Consider the following 15,857-nt stretch of genomic DNA (forward strand, 5'->3'; position numbering starts at 1 on the left):
CCTTGAAGCAACATGTATAATCAATTTCTGTTGTAACTTTCCCTGCCCACCTTGGCCAGGAAAGAAGCTAGCCGAGCGTGATCTGCACTCCATTAGCTTTAATGAAGGGCAGGTTCAAAAAGGGTCTTAAGGAGAATCTTTCAATAAGATTTTAAATGAAATTAGGGGGCTTTTTGTCCCTTATGTAAAATAAATAAATAACGGTTTGGTGAAAAAAGTGTCAATACATAAAGTTACACACAAACAATTAAAACCCCCTCTCAAAATTTTAAGCTCGCCCTGCCCACATGTACATGTGCTACACATGTTACATATCGCACACATGCCGCAGTGAAAACAATAACTCTAGGGCCAATATTCACAGTTAACTCTAACTTATGGAAAATATAGGGTTTCAAAGTTTGATGTCATTTTGTGGGTGTGCACAATTTTAAACATGATATGTTGGGCATCTATTTACTCAGTACAACCTAATCTCTAATATTTTACCAACATATGGGTAAAATATGAGTGTTTATGTGCCCTAAAATTCACTATGGCACTATCATGTGAACTGATTTCAGAAAATATATAATGTTTGGGGCTTTTAACTAATCTTCAAGCCTGAAAATGTGTGTAAAAACAACCCCCAAAAATGGCTCAGGCTGCGAAAGGGTTAAACACGTCATAATAATAAGTATGAAATGTCAAGGCCTTGCAGTGTGAACCACACTCCTCTCTGTGGTAATTATTCATAGGGCAGCTAAGCTTTTAGAGAAATAATTAGTAAATGTTAGTGACAGTGGAAGTATACCTCCACAAAGGCGTAATTTGTGTCATAGGAGTCCAGTACAGGTGAAGGGAGATCTCGGTTTTGCTCAGTGGCTGTCATGGAATAGGAGACCTTGATCACAATGCTGCTGAAACAGTCATAAATACAAGGCTGTAAAAAGAGAAATAAAAAAAGCCATGATATGCAATATAACCTCAGACTATCTTAAAAAAGCCAAAGAAATGTATTATATTCCTCAGTTGAATCTATGACTCTTTTTTAACCTTACACTTGGTATGAAAGTAACATTTGCTGTCCTGGAAATGCTATTTGCCTAACAGCTGTGTCTGGCTTTATTAGTTTTGAGTCACAGGTCTGGCATGCAGCAAGAAGTCAGAATTTTCTATTGTTTGAGTCTGTGACTCATAATATTCAGTGGTCATGGTCACATTCTAGAACACTGAGCTAAACTGGTGTCACACAATAATTCTCTGACTTCAGAAATTATTTCATTGCATTTCGCAAACATAATGCACAAACATAGATAATCATACACACACTTCTTAATCCTTAACTGGATGTACACACTGGGCATGCTGCACAAAGCCCAAAAAAAAGTCATCAAAATACTTTGGGTGTGCGTAGAATGCCTAGCACCTCCTCTTTCCCCAAAGCTCTCCAGCCAATTTCAAGCTGGTATTTTTACAGGCATGACTTGGTTTATTTACACAGAAGCATATCTTTCTACTTCTGTGTAAAAAGACACTCAAAACAGCATCTGCCATGCCTAAAATAGGTATAATGCAGCAATGTTATTATTCACTGTAACTTATCTGGTCCATTAACTGTGATCCTTGATCTGTATTTGATCTCAGTTAAAGAAACCTTGCAAAGTAATAAAATAAATAAAACTGCTCACTAACGCCTTAGTAACCCTAACCACTTCTGGACCGAAAGGATTTGCCCCCATAATGACCAGGCCATTTTTTTGCGATTCGGCACGGCGTTATTTTAACGGACAATTGCACGGTCGTGTGACGCTGTACCCAAATAAAATTGATGTCCTTTTTTCCCACAAATAGAGCTTTCTTTTGGTGGTATTTGATCACCTGTGCGATTTGTATTTTTTACGCTAAAACAAAAAAAAAGCGACAATTCTGAAAAAAATAACAAAATTTTTACTTTCTGATATATAACATTCCCAAAAAAAATTTAAAAATCTAAATTTTTTAACATTTTAGACCAATTTGTTTTCTGCTACAAATTTTTGGTTAAAAAAATCGCAATAAGCTTATTTTGATTGGTTTGCGCAAAAGTTATTGCGTCTACTAACTACAGGAAAGATTTATGTAATTTTTATAGCTTTTTTATTTACCAGTAATGGCGGCGATCTGCGATTTTTTGCGGGACTGCGACATTGCAACAGACAGATCGGACACCTAACTCACATTTTTTACATTTTTGGGGGGATCAGTGACATTACTACAGTAATTAGTGCTAACAATATGCACTGTTACTGTATTAATGACACTGGCAGGGAAGGTGTTAACACAGTAAGTGATCAAGGGGTTAAATGTGTACCTTTGGGCGTGTTTCCAACTGTATGGGGGTGGGGCTTGTGAAATGATCACCGAGACCTGTGATCCTATATAAAAGGATCACAGGCACTCTGTGATCATTCCAGAGAGAAGAACGGTCAGCTGTGTTTACAACAGCTGACCGTTCTTCTCTCTCAGAGGGAAGCGATCGCGGGTGCCCGGTGGCAATCAGAGCCGTCTGCCCCATGCATCAGAGTCCCTGCTGACGAGTGGGGGTGGGAGCGCGCTGCCGGCGGCGCACGCTCGCCCCCTAGCTGCTGGCGCGGGACCGACGTAGACCTACGTCGGTTCGCGCAGGAGGGGCTGCCTGCCGCAGTAAAACTGCGGCCGGCGGTCCAAAAGCGGTTAATCAACCTTAATTTATTCCTTCTCCCCTTTTCTCCTTTTTTCTGCTTATTTTTTTTTCAACCATTAATAAATTACACTTTTGTTTCTTTTTTTCATGTTATTCATTTTTTACTGAATTTAAAACTTTTTTTATGTATTTAAAAAATGCACAAAATGTTTTTCCATTTGCAAATAATGTTTTTTTTTTTTTTTTTTTTTTTTTAAATTCTTTATTAGAGAGAAAAAAAAACGTACAAGCATACCACAGATCAGCAACAGGTACAGCCAAATTCCAGGTACAACGAACATATAACAAATTGAAGACAGTGCAGACAGTAGTTCAAGGTGTATTAACGTAACACTAAGGCATCCATAGAGCGCATAAGGAACATAATGTACACCCCCTGTGAGGCCAACGGCCTTAGCTGTTAGAGCTGAATAGTGAACAAATAAATTCTCAGGGCACCTTCAGGCAGACCCCCCCCCGCCCCCCCGGACCGGCATCCTTCTCATGGCCGGCTACCGGGGAAGGGAGGCCCCCCCCAGGCGCACCCGAGTGCCGCGGCACACCCCAGAGGACCCAATGGCGGTACTTCCCCCAAAGGGGTGTCGCACCGCATCACTCCCGGAAAATGACCGACCAACCTAATAGGGAGCCAAACATATCATGGCCAGTACTCATCAGCGGTATAGAGGATGAATAAACTTATAGACTGTATGCTTAAAGCCAAAAAAGAAAAGGGGGGGCTACAGGAAAAAAGACAAAGAGGGAAAGAGAAGAGGGGAGGGGATCAAGGTGGAGAAGTAAGGGAACAGGGGAGCACCAAGGAGGAGAGTGGGGGGAGGCCGGCCGACCCCCGTTCAGCGACCATCAGCGGGTAAGCAACTCTGTATATTCCGGAGTGCATTTAAATTCATGCCAGTAGAACCAGCGTTTCAGGAACTTCTCTCGCGTACCGTGCTCAGTGGCTACTAGATCTTCCATTTCATTGAGGCAAGAGACCTTGCGGAGCCACATGGCTACCGTAGGAGGCTGTGACTGCTTCCATAGCGGAGGGATGCAGCTTTTAGCTGCCGTGAACAGAAGGGGCAGAATTGATTTCCGATAGGACGCTCTCGGATATTCATGGTGATGAAGGAGGAAGAGTGCTGGGTCTAGGGTGAGGGGATGGTCCGTAAATTTCTGGGCAATGCGGAGGACCTCCTTCCAGAAAGACTGTAAACTCGAACATGACCAAAAGACGTGTAGGTAGGTTCCAACCTCCTCCCCACACCGCCAACAGACATCCGGGCAGGTCGGGAACACGCGATGAAGCCTAACCGGAGTATAGTGCCAGCGGGTCAAGGTCTTATAGCCCACTTCCTGATACCGCGAGCAGCGGGAGGTCTTGTAAGTGAAAAATAATATCCTCTCAACCTGATGGTCTGTAAAAGACACATTCAGGTCCCTCTCCCATTTGGCAATAAATGGGGGGCGGAAAGATTCGTCCGGCGAGGCCAGTGCCCGGTAAACCAGAGAGACCGTGTGGCGAATGGGAGACGTGTCGGAGCAAAGATCTTCAAAGTACGTGAGCCGCCTCGAAAATTGAGGCGCCGAAGGAAGAGCTTGTAGAAAATGAGCCAACTGGATCCGCTGCCAAAAGGACAAGGAGGTAAAGGGTGCCGTAGAGTTCATATGGGAGCGCGAAATCCAAGCCCCCGCCCCCACAAAGTGCCGTGCTTGGTGAACCCCCGCGGTCTTCAAGAGCCTAAATCCAGGTTGATCCAATCCGGGCCCAAAGTCTGGGTTATCAATCACCGGGAGGAGGGGCGAGGGAGAGGACGCCAACTGGCCGTTGTGGCAAAGACGCCTGCCCACCGCCAGCGTGGGTCCAATGGTCGGATGGGTATCCAAGTCCCTGGGAACAGGGCCAGAGCTCCAAAGGGCAGACTCCAAGGGAGTCCCCCCTGACAAACGCTCCAGGCGGACCCATTGTTTCACGGAACCGTGGCGATACCAGTCTATAATGCGAGAAAGATGACATGCTTCGTAATAGAGGACTGCGTCCGGCATTGCCATGCCCCCACTCAATTTAGGCATCCGGAGCACCCGCAGCGCCAAGCGGGGGGAACCCCGAAGCCACAGGAACTCCCGGTACACCCTGTTCACCCTCTTGAGGTAGGAGGATGGGACCTTAATGGGCAGCGCCTGGAGCACGTACAAGAGGCGGGGCATGATGTTCATCTTTATAATGTTGCAGCGACCGAACCAGGAAAAAGTCCCTCGGCGCCACCCTTCTAAGTCCTGCTTGATGCGAGTCAAAAGAGGTGGGAAGTTACAATCGAAGATTTTCTCCGGGCAACCCGGGAGATAAATCCCCAGGTACTTGATGTGGGACAAACCCCATTTAAAAGGAAAATCCGCTCTAAGGAGAGTCGACAGAGAGGCCGGTAAACCGACCGCCAGCGCCTCTGACTTTGATTGGTTAATTTTATAGAAAGATAACGACTCATAAACCCGAAATTCTCGCAAGAGATTCGGGAGGGAAGTGAGAGGGCGTGTCAAGAAGAAAAGTAGATCGTCCGCGTATGCCGCTACTTTAGGCGACTCCCCTGCACTTACCGACAGTCCGGCCACATCCGCATTCGCCCTCACTGTCCTCAGAAAAGGCTCAAGAGCGAGAACAAAAATCAACGGGGAGAGCGGGCACCCCTGGCGAGTGCCATTTGCGATGTCGAGGGAGTGTGATAGAGACCCGTTGACCTTCACCCTAGCCGAGGGCCTGGAGTAAATGGCCCTGATCCACGACAACTGGCGTTTCCCCAGACCCACATGCTCCATGGTAGCCAGCAGAAAATCCCAGTTCACCCGATCAAACGCCTTTTCGGCGTCCGTCGACAGGACCAACATCGGGATACGGTGGCTATTAGCATAATGTATGAGATTAATTGCCTTGGCGGTATTGTCCCGGGCTTCCCGGGCAGTAACAAAACCTACTTGATCATCGTGGATCAAACCTGGGAGCAGGGGAGCCAATCTAGAGGCAATGATCTTGGTGAATAGTTTTAGATCAATATTCAGGAGAGAAATCGGCCGGTAGCTCGCACATAGCAGTGGGTCTTTACCCTCCTTGGCCAAGACAGTGATATGAGCCCGCAAGGAATCAACCGGTAGGGCCGCCGACTCGCCAGCTGCATTGTACGCGGATAAGAAATGCGGCGATAGGACCTCCTCAAAACACTTATAGTACGCAAGGGTGTAGCCATCAGGACCAGGCGCCTTCCCAGGTTGCATGCCCCCCAGGGCCGCAGTAAGCTCACCCGAGCGCAAAGGTGCGTCCAACTCTTCCACATCCTCCGGTGAAAGGGTGGGGAGGCTGGAAGCCGTAAGATACGATCGAATCTCCCGGATCCTAGCGTCCCGTGATGCCGGCGAAGGGCCAGAGGACAAATTGTACAGGGAGGAATAGTACCGACGGAAAGCTTCCGCTATGTCTGTCGTCGAATGGACCTTACGGCCCGCCGCCGTGGAGATCTCCGGGATAAACGTCCCGGATCTCTGCTGTCGCAGTGCCCTGGCCAACAGCTTCCCACACTTGTCTCCATGCTCGTAAAAAGCTCGGCGACATTTAGCTAGGGCGGCCTTGGCTTGGAAGAGGACCAGATCTCGGAGCTGATCACGAAGAACAATGAGCTCCTGAAGGGCAGCAATTGCTTGGGACCGTTTGTGGACCCTCTCCAGGTTTCCGATTTTCGCCAAGAGGTCTGACATTTGAGCACTCCTTTCCTTCTTCCTCCGGGATCCGAGCTTGATCAAAACCCCGCGCATATAACTTTTATGGGCCTCCCAGACCATCACGGGCGAGCTGTCCGTCGTGACATTAGAGGCGAAGAAGTTCCTCAGTTCAACACCGAGCTCCTCCAGGATAGCAGGATCCTGGAGAAGGGTGTCGTTAAGCCTCCACTGCCATTGTGACACCTCCGGGGTTCTCAGATCTAGGTCGAGGAGAACGGGAGCGTGGTCCGAAATGGCAATAGAACCAATAGAGGCAGCTGAGACCCTGGGAAGCAAGGACTGCGGTAACAAAAAAAAGTCGATACGCGAATATGAGTCGTGCGGGGGGGAGAAGAAAGTATAGTCCCTATCCCCGGGATGGAGAACACGCCACGGATCCACTAGACGAAAAGCATGAATCAACTGCTTGAAGCGTCGGAGAGCAGCATAGGACAACTGGGAGGCACCCTTGGAGGTATCCACTAGCGGGTCAAGAGCCAGATTAAAATCCCCTCCCATGAGAATCTGTCCCATAGCGAAGTCTGCCAACTTAGAAAGCACCGCGTCCATATAGGAGATTTGGTTAGTATTGGGCAGGTAGAGATTCACCAGGGTTACCGGGACGGAACCCAACTGGCCCTTCACAAAGAGGGCCCTGCCAGACTCGTCCCTCCACATATCCGAGAACGTCCATGGAGTATTGCCCTGAATCAGGATACTAACCCCTTTCGTCTTGGAATCAGAAGAACAGCCATGGTAAACCGTAGGAAAACGCCTATTTCCCAATTTGGGGATCTTATCCAGTCTGAAATGAGTTTCCTGCAAGAAACCAACATGAGCACGGAGACGGTGGAGTTCAGACAGCACAATAGAGCGCTTCTCAGGGGTGTTGAGTCCCTTCACATTCAAGGAGACCAAACGGATCGGGTCAGGACGGGGGGCGGCCATATCCCCCCCAACCAGTGGGTCCAGCCCACGGGTCAAAAACAAAAAAAACCCCCAAGAGAAGGGGAGGAGGGGAAAGGAGGGAACGGTGGGAGAGAGAAAAAAAAAAAAAAGGGGGGAAAAAGGGGTGGAAAGAGGAGAAGGCGCGATGCACGCGCCGAACTACAAAGTAGTAGGTTGCCGAAGCACAAGAGAGAATTCAATCTCAAAGGACCCTAGGGCCCAGTCCACCACCCCCGCAAGCAGGGGACAATGAACAGGTATCCAGGGATCACCCTATGTGGGGAACGAGGAGAGACACTAACCGGGAGAAGCTGGTGACCTCTCCCACGCCCCCCAGACCAGCCCACCATAATCTTAACAACATATAATAGCATAGTAACCAGCAATAATAAAAAAAAAAAAAAATTTGATAACGAACCCAACACAAAAATCAGCAACACAGTGTAGCAGCCCGAGGCCCCCCACTAGAGAGGAGTCCCCCCCCCCCTGCCCACCACGAGCCAAATCAGCAGTTCCCATGGTACTCTCGTTGACAAACACCAGATTTAGTGCCCGCCCCCCCGCCCGGACCCCCCCCCTCTGGGTCAATAGCAGCAGACAGGAGGGGGAGGCGTCGCCCCCACCCCCACCCATATCACCAGATCCTGGGAGGAGAAAACACTAGAAAAAGAAGGGGGGAAAGTGAGGGGAATGGGGAGAGGGAAAGGAGGTGGGAGGGAGGGAAGGGGAAGGAAGATGCGAGATGGGGGAAGGGGAAAAAAAGGGGGGGGAGGGAGAGAGAAAGGAGGGAAGGGGAAGAGGGGGACGAGGAGGGGGAGGGGGATGAGGAGGGGGAGGGGGATGAGGAGGGGGAGGGGGAGGGTGAGGGGGAAGGAGAGGGGAGGGGGAACAAGGAAGTGGGAAGGAGGCATGGGGAAAAATGAAGGAGAAGGAAGAGGGAGGCGAGGGGAGGGGGGAAGGAAGGTGAGAGAGGGGAAAGGGGGGAGAGATAGGAAAAGGAGGGGAGACAAGAAAAAACAAAGGGGGGGGAGAAAGAAAGGGGAGGGGGGCAGTGACGGAGGAGGGAGAGGGGAGAGAGAGGGGAGGGAGATGAGAAGGCGAGGGGAGGGAGAGGGGGGGGCGAGGGGAGGGAGGGGGGGAGGGGGGACCGCATGAGGAGGGGGCACAGAAGGTAAGTAGGCGGTGTCCCATCGGAACCAACGAGAAGCCCAATCCCCCACGGCCCCCCAACCCGGCACAACGCATCACCAAGTAATGAAAGGAGAGCCGCACCCTGACCAAGCCCGCGCCCAATACAGGCACAGCCCGGCCAGAGTGCCGCCGGGAAACAAAACCAGGGAATAAGCCAACTAATATTTCCCGAGCCCAATGCAGACCCATACAGACCCCAGTAGCAACTTCAATATAAAACATAGATATGTATGCGTCCAGCAGTCCGGTAGGGGGTAACAGCCACCACTGTCACACTCTCTCCAGCTGGGCACCCCCGGAGCCAGAAGTAATGGGAGCGAACACTGCACCACCTAAGGGAAGGCGGGGGTCGTAGTTCCAGTCATCAGAAAAGGTGGCAGCCAGTACAGCAAGACAAGGCATCCGTCTTGCAGGGACAGGGGCAAAGAGCACGGGATACGTCCGCAGGAACCAGCAGGGGGTCAGTCTGAGGCAATGCAGACAGCGGGCAGAGGTTACAGGGCGGCTCGGGCGGGAGAACTGGAGGGAAGATCATGCGGGGCAAGGTAGGAGGCCATAAGGCTACTCACTGTTCCAGGGCATTCCAAGTTCAGTCTTCAGGCGAGGCCGCGGAGGAGCCAGCAGAGCTCGGCCCGGGGGCATGTCGCTGACGGCGCCGGCCGGCAGGACCCGACCGCGATGGCCCACCGCCAGGGGATCGAGCATCACGCTCCGGGAGCCCCGCCAGCCAGTTCGGGATCACCATTGAAGATCAGAATGCTTACGGAGGATAAACGTCGATCCATTTCTGCGGACTATCAGCTGAAGAGGGAAGCCCCAGCGATAGGTAGCATCTTGACCACGGAGCCGTTCCAGAAGGGGCTTCAGCATCGCCCGGCGCATCAGGGTCCCTCGCGAAACATCCGGAAAAATGTGAATGGTAGCCCCATCAAAGTCTAAAGGGCCCACCGACCATGCGGCCCTCATCACCTGCTCCTTGACCGCGTAACGGTGGAGGCGGCAGATCACGTCCCTGGGTCTGTCAGCATCCTGCGACCTGGGACCTAGAGCCCGATGGACCCTATCGAACTCCAACACCACCGGGGGTTCTGGCGGGAGAATCCGGGTGAGTATGGCCCGGACCGTCTCAGGCAAGTCCTCGTGGCCCGTGGCTTCGGGAAGGCCGCGGAGCCGCAAATTGTTCCTACGGCTCCGATTCTCAATGTCCTCCATGGTAAGTTGTTGCTCAGCAAGGATGTCCGCGTGAGCTGCCTGGGTCTTCTCCAACTGGGTCACCCGGGTTTGTAGGTCACAAATAGCGGACTCTCCAGAGGCCACCCGCTCCTGCACCTGGGTCACCTCTCCCGACAGGGCCTGGAAGTCCCTCCGATGTTGCTCCGTGACCTGAGCCACCAGGGCCTCCATGTCCATTTTGGTGGGGAGGGATCGCAGCAAGGCCCAAATGTCTCTGTCTTCCCCCGAGTCCCCGGTAAGGGATGACTGGGACGCCATAGGAGGCGCCGGAGATGCCGCCGAAGGCGAGGGAGCCGGGGTGGAGGGTGTTTGAGGCGATGATGAGGTAGCGGCCGGAGCTAAAAACGGGCGGATCGGGGCCGAGGAAGTCGCCCGAGGAGCAGGTTTCGCCGATTTTGTCCTCCTCCGCTTGTAAGAGCTCATGACAGCCGGTAAATGCTAGGTTAAGGACGATCAGGGAGGCTAGGGAGCGGGAGCACCATGAGAAAACGTCTTCACGCCGCCATGCCCTAGCCACGCCCCCAAATAATGTTTTTATGCTGTACAATAGAAAATATTTTAATGTCATTATACATAAAGAAATTATAAAATAAGATGTTCTCTTTTTAATGACAGAAACATTTTGTTTTGAAACTAACACTGGTCAAACTTTAGAAAAAAAAACACATTTTGTTACATCTTATTTCTACAAAACAAAATATATATATATATATATATATATATATATATATATATATATATATTGTTAACACAATAATGCCAAGAGAAACCCTTGTTTGTACTGAAAAATATATGTATTACCCTGTTTTCTTAAGTAATGGCAAAGTTATCAGTGAATCAATAAAGCCATAACTGAATTGTAAAAATTGCTCTGGTCCATAAGGGGTATATAGATGTGACAGCTGAACTGGTTAAAATGTTTGTAAATCTTAATTACAATCTTATTTGTTCACTTTTGGTGTGTTAATCATGCCAGTGTTGAAAGTGTTTTACACAAAATACCTGTTGGTCTTGCTATAAGATCGAGTGAACTAATAACTTCCTGTGCTACACTGTTATAAGTTACATTGTTCACATTTATCTCTGAGGACTATAGACCCCTCTCCACTCTTTTTTATAAAGAAGAAGAGAGGGGGTAGGTGTTCTGTAGTCTTGTCCTAGGGCAGTGGTCTCCAAACTGCGGCCCGGGGGCTGATGCGGCCCTTTGCTTGCCTTTATATGGCTGTTGAGACACTAGTCCTCCCACTGATGTGAAGCACTGCTCCTCCCACTGACACCAATAATGTGGCCGACGGAAGGAAGAGCCAGGTGATTATAATCTAAATGGAGTGGATGGACTGGGTGCTAGCCTTGGATCGCTTCCACAGCAGTGACGAGGGCAAAAGGAATTCAGTTGCACACCACCGCCAGTCCAACAATGTTTATTAAAATATTCAAGTGACTGCCACCAGGACATGGAACCCAGATACAGAGGTTGACGCGTTTCACACTAAAAATTGTGCTTCTTCAAAACCTCCTCCAAAAAAGTCCTGGTGGCAGTCACTTGATTGTTTCAATAAATGTTCTTGGAATGGCGGTGGTGTGCAGCCTAATTCTTTTTGCCCACACCAATGATGTGGAAATATTCCTCCCTCTGACTCCAACAGTGAGGCAATTTTCCTTCCACTGACAACAACAGTGGGGCATTATTCCTCCCAATAACACCAACAATGGGGCACTATTCCCTTCACTAATACCAATGACTACTGACAAGTGCTATGTACAGAAATATTTTACTCCCACTGACCACCAAGCCTGATATATTGTTTACTCCCATTGATGCCAGGGCATTTTTTAACCCCACTGGTCCTTTGTTTAGAACGTTTGGAGACCCCTGTCCTAGGGTAACAGAGCTGCTCCTCCAAAGATATAGCACAGTGAGTAAATGTTAGCACCCTACGACAGGTAATGTGTTAATGGCAGGATCACCAAGTAGAAAAAAAGGAAAACATCTGTAAAAAAAATTATCATCGTGCAATTACCACATCTAGGCACTAGTAAGCAATATATCAACATTAGTTTTTACTGTAGATAGATAGATAGACAGACAGACAGACAGACAGCAGACTTACCAATACTGTCAATGTAATGTCTTTTGCACATTTGGTACTTAAAAGGTAGAGTTTTCCTCTGCTAGAAGTTTCAGTATTGAAGGCAATTCTTCTCTCCTTCATGGAAACATCAAGGTCCAGTTCATAATTAAGATGGGTTTTTTTTAATTCTATAAATTGAACCAAGGGAGTATACATTAGCCATGTTGTATCTGACCATACAAATCTCATTGTGCTTCATTATTCTCTAGGGTGGACATTTTGTTATTCTAGATTTGCTCTCATTTTTAATAGAGCTAGGGGAAAAACTAGCACCAAATTCAGTAAAATTTGCTGTTAGGGAACACTTAAAACATCTCACAAAATGTTACCAGCAATTTGATGCTTGTTTCTATTGATGAGTCAAATGCTACAAGTTCGGTTTGGGGTGAGTTTGCAAACTTAATTAAAGTTTGGACTGAGAATCCAAACTCCATTAAAGTCAATGTGAGATGAATCTTAGAAGACAGCAATGGCCATCCGATGCTGATAGACAAGAGATTGTCAAATAAATGACATAGAGGGCTGGGAACATGTACCAAAGCAATAAAAAAAAAAATATGTAAATTCCATTTGCATACATCCCAACTTTCTGAATGGGAATGAGGGACACCTATTAGCAAAATTATGTAGGCATAGGACACACCCCCGGTCACCTCTCCTTAAAGGAGACTTGTACAAAAAAAAAAGATCGGCTAAACCTACAAGGGCTTTTTTTTTTTTTAATAAGGAGTGAATTTTATATACAAACAAATAGATCAGACCAAAATGAGGGACAAATAAAGGGGAAGGAGGGACTTTGCTCCAAATCAGGGATAGTTGGGAGCTATGCATTGGGTGGTGAGCAGCGATTTTAATTCGTGTTTGAAATTAAACACTGAAAATGCAATATTCATTTAAATGACTGGGGGATGTCCTTACTCTGCCTGTGAAGTGGCACATCTATATGATAAAAACAACCTACTACAGCTAAAGTGATATTTATGAAGAAGAGAAAACAAAAGTTCAGTTTAATTGCCAGTAAATGACAGCTCCCAGTGGCTTCATTCTGTTTGTAAACAAAGCGGTTGAGGGGTCCTTTAATCTATACCAGACCCTTATCTTAGATGATGTTGGTGGCAGTTCCTTTGCAAAAAAAAAAGATCTCAAGGTTCCTTCTCAATATATATATATATATACATACATACATACATACATACCAGACCCTTATCCTTGATTAGGGTCTGATAAAGGTTTTAAAGTCAAACTCAATGCAAAAAAACAAGAAAAAGGTTTGAGGTCCCCCAAAACCCACACTAGACCCTGATCCAAGCAGCAACCTTGGCAAGATTATCTGTGATCAATGATATTACCCAGTGGGGGAGTTAAGGGGGGGCGGAGCTGTCATTCATGGCATGTGAGGGTTGGAACAGATCTGGTGGTGGGTTTTTCCTTTTGGAGGATCAGCGGGCATTGCCCATCATGATTAACCCTGATTTGCATGGCTGAACAACATGATTACCAATTTACATTGTGTGACTTTTCTTTTTTTTTTTTTCTATTTTTAGGGACTGGTAGGGAGATTTTTTCCTTAGGGGGAAGGGGGGGGGCTTCATGTGTTTTTTTGTTTTTTTTCTTCTGTGGGTTCCCCTAAAAATCTATGCCAAAACGAAAGGGTCTGGTAAGCATTTTGGGGGTGATCCCACCCTGCCCGCCCTTTGTTTACATTCAGTTTGCCCTAACAGCCAGGATCCCTGAGTGGACAGCTGTCACATTTACCAGCAATAGTAACACCTCTGCTAAATGTATCACTTACTGATACAGCCACTTGTTTGGGAGGTTTGTAGGTCAGGCAAACTAAATGGGTATTAGGCCAAGACTCCCAAACAAGCAAAAACTGTTCTGAACTTGGATTAGGACCAAACCTTGAGCTCATTATTGCTTGTTTCCAATTGAGTTCAGTATATGCACATTTGTGTTGGCAATCACCTGCAAGCATTGCAGTCCAGTCTAGGTATATGTTTGTACTTTTTTGTTAAGGGCAAGCCTGGAGTTATTTTTATATGATGTCATGTGTAATTTGTGCTCAAAGAATGTCATCTATTGTGCTCCCAGGTGTTAAGCAAAGAAACCACTACAACAGAATTCTTGCAGCAGAAGAAGCTGTACATAGAAGGTAACATCCCAGGCACACAGCAAAACACACAAGGTAAATATGAATAAAGAAGCTGTTATACCTGCCAAAGGATTTATATCTCTGTCCATCCAGTTATAAGAGTTACACAGCTCTGACCCACAGCACATCCTTGTCTTGCAAGGGGGCAACCTGATCTTTCCTAGTTGTAGTTCCCTCTACAGGTCTCCTCCCCACCCTACTTTGACTGGACAGGGAAAGGAAAGGAAGCACACTCATGAGCTAATCTCTGTCACTCTGCTCTCTTTTTTTTTTCTATCAACATGGCTCTTTGCACTGCAGCACAACTGTTTGGCTCCTTGTGCTGCTTCTCTCTCTTCAACTTTAATCTCTGCTGTACCAACTGTTTTACTACAAGAAGCTGTTATCAATTTAATTTCAGGTAATTGTGAGTGATTGGTCTGAGCGACCAAATACAGCGCTTGCTCAGTGTTAAATCTAAAACAACACTCAAGTGGTTATAAAGTGCAATGGTGTTAAATGCAATTCCACAAGTAATAATAATAAATAGATATAAAAAGTAAATAAATATCAGATCAAAAATTCCTGTGGATAAAAACGTGCATATATCTTGAAAATTAGGTGGTGATGGGTGGTAATAAAATTAATAAATAGTAATTTAGTGTCCTTTAAAATTAATTGTCCAAAGTTCATACAAAAATGCTCCTGTTTAAATTTGATACATAAAATCTCAGCTGTTCCTTGTCCCAAATGGGTAATATGGTCGGAGATATATGCACATTTTTATCCACAGGAATTTTTGATCTGATATTTATTTACTTTTTATATCTATTTATTATTATTACTTGTGGAATTGTATTTAAAGCGGAGTTCCGGGCACAGAAGTAATTTTTCAATAAACATACCCCCGGGACAGTCAGGGCTAGCACATTCCACAATGGCTAGCCTCTGATCTGTCCCGGTTCGCACTTACCTTTTAGAAGAAATACTTACTTATAAAATTTCTTCCACAGCGTTTCCATCTCTCTTGTGGGCAGCTGAAGCCGGCGCGGTCCTCTTCTGTGTCTTCTTCCGCGTCTTCTTGTCCCAGAATGCGCCTGCACCGGCCCCTCTCGTCACTTCCGGTGAGGCGCCGCATTCCTCCACAGCTTCTGGGCATGCCCAGAAGCTGTTTAGCAGGGGAATGCGGCGTCGCCCGGAAGTGACGAGCGGGCTCGGTGCCGTCGCATTGATTCCTGGGAGCGATGACGTTCAGCTCCCAGGAATCATCGCGAGACAGGAAGTGACAGCGGAGCCGCGGCGCTGAGGGAGGAAGTACTCTGAGGTGAGTATTTACGATCTTCAATTACAAGGTGAGTAAACAAAAAAAAAAACCTAACTATCCAATTCCTTTTCAGGTGATGTCTAACTAGCGGAGGGGCACAAAAAAAAAATATCGATTTTGTGCCCGGAACTCCGCTTTAACAGCATTGCACTTTATAACCACTTGAGTGTTGTTTTAGATTTAACACTGAGCAAGCGCGTTATTTGGTCGCTCAGATCAATCACTCACAACTACCTCACTATTATATACAGCAGCTGCTATTTCACATTATTTATTTATTAATATTTATTAATATTAGATTGCACTTTACCCCACTCACCTTTTCCCAGTGGCGCGTGGAAATATACTAGTATATTTTGCACAATTTCAGGTATTTGTTGCCATTTCAAAAATCCCATTTAATGATGTATTCATGATTACAGAGCTGCAGTAATTTGTGCATTTTATATCTGCCAAAGTTTAGCTTTA

The 15,857-nt window shown here is 47.1% G+C and overlaps 1 protein-coding gene across 4 annotated transcripts in view; it reads right to left on the reverse strand.

Annotated features, from left to right (window-relative positions):
- ITGAE (integrin subunit alpha E) overlaps positions 1 to 15,857 on the reverse strand; it is a 146,889-nt gene that overhangs the window by 24,715 nt on the left and 106,317 nt on the right. For all 4 annotated transcript variants that reach the window (XM_082245840.1, XM_082245838.1, XM_082245839.1 and 1 more), the window contains 2 exons: positions 11,914 to 12,062; positions 794 to 922 (listed from right to left, as the gene is read on the reverse strand). In XM_082245840.1, the coding sequence (XP_082101966.1) occupies positions 794 to 922; positions 11,914 to 12,062 (278 nt within the window). The remainder of the gene's footprint in view (positions 1 to 793; positions 923 to 11,913; positions 12,063 to 15,857) is intronic.

Source organism: Pelophylax lessonae (genome assembly GCF_965119305.1).
Source record: "Pelophylax lessonae genome assembly, chromosome: 2".
NCBI classification, from domain to species: domain Eukaryota; kingdom Metazoa; phylum Chordata; class Amphibia; order Anura; family Ranidae; genus Pelophylax; species Pelophylax lessonae.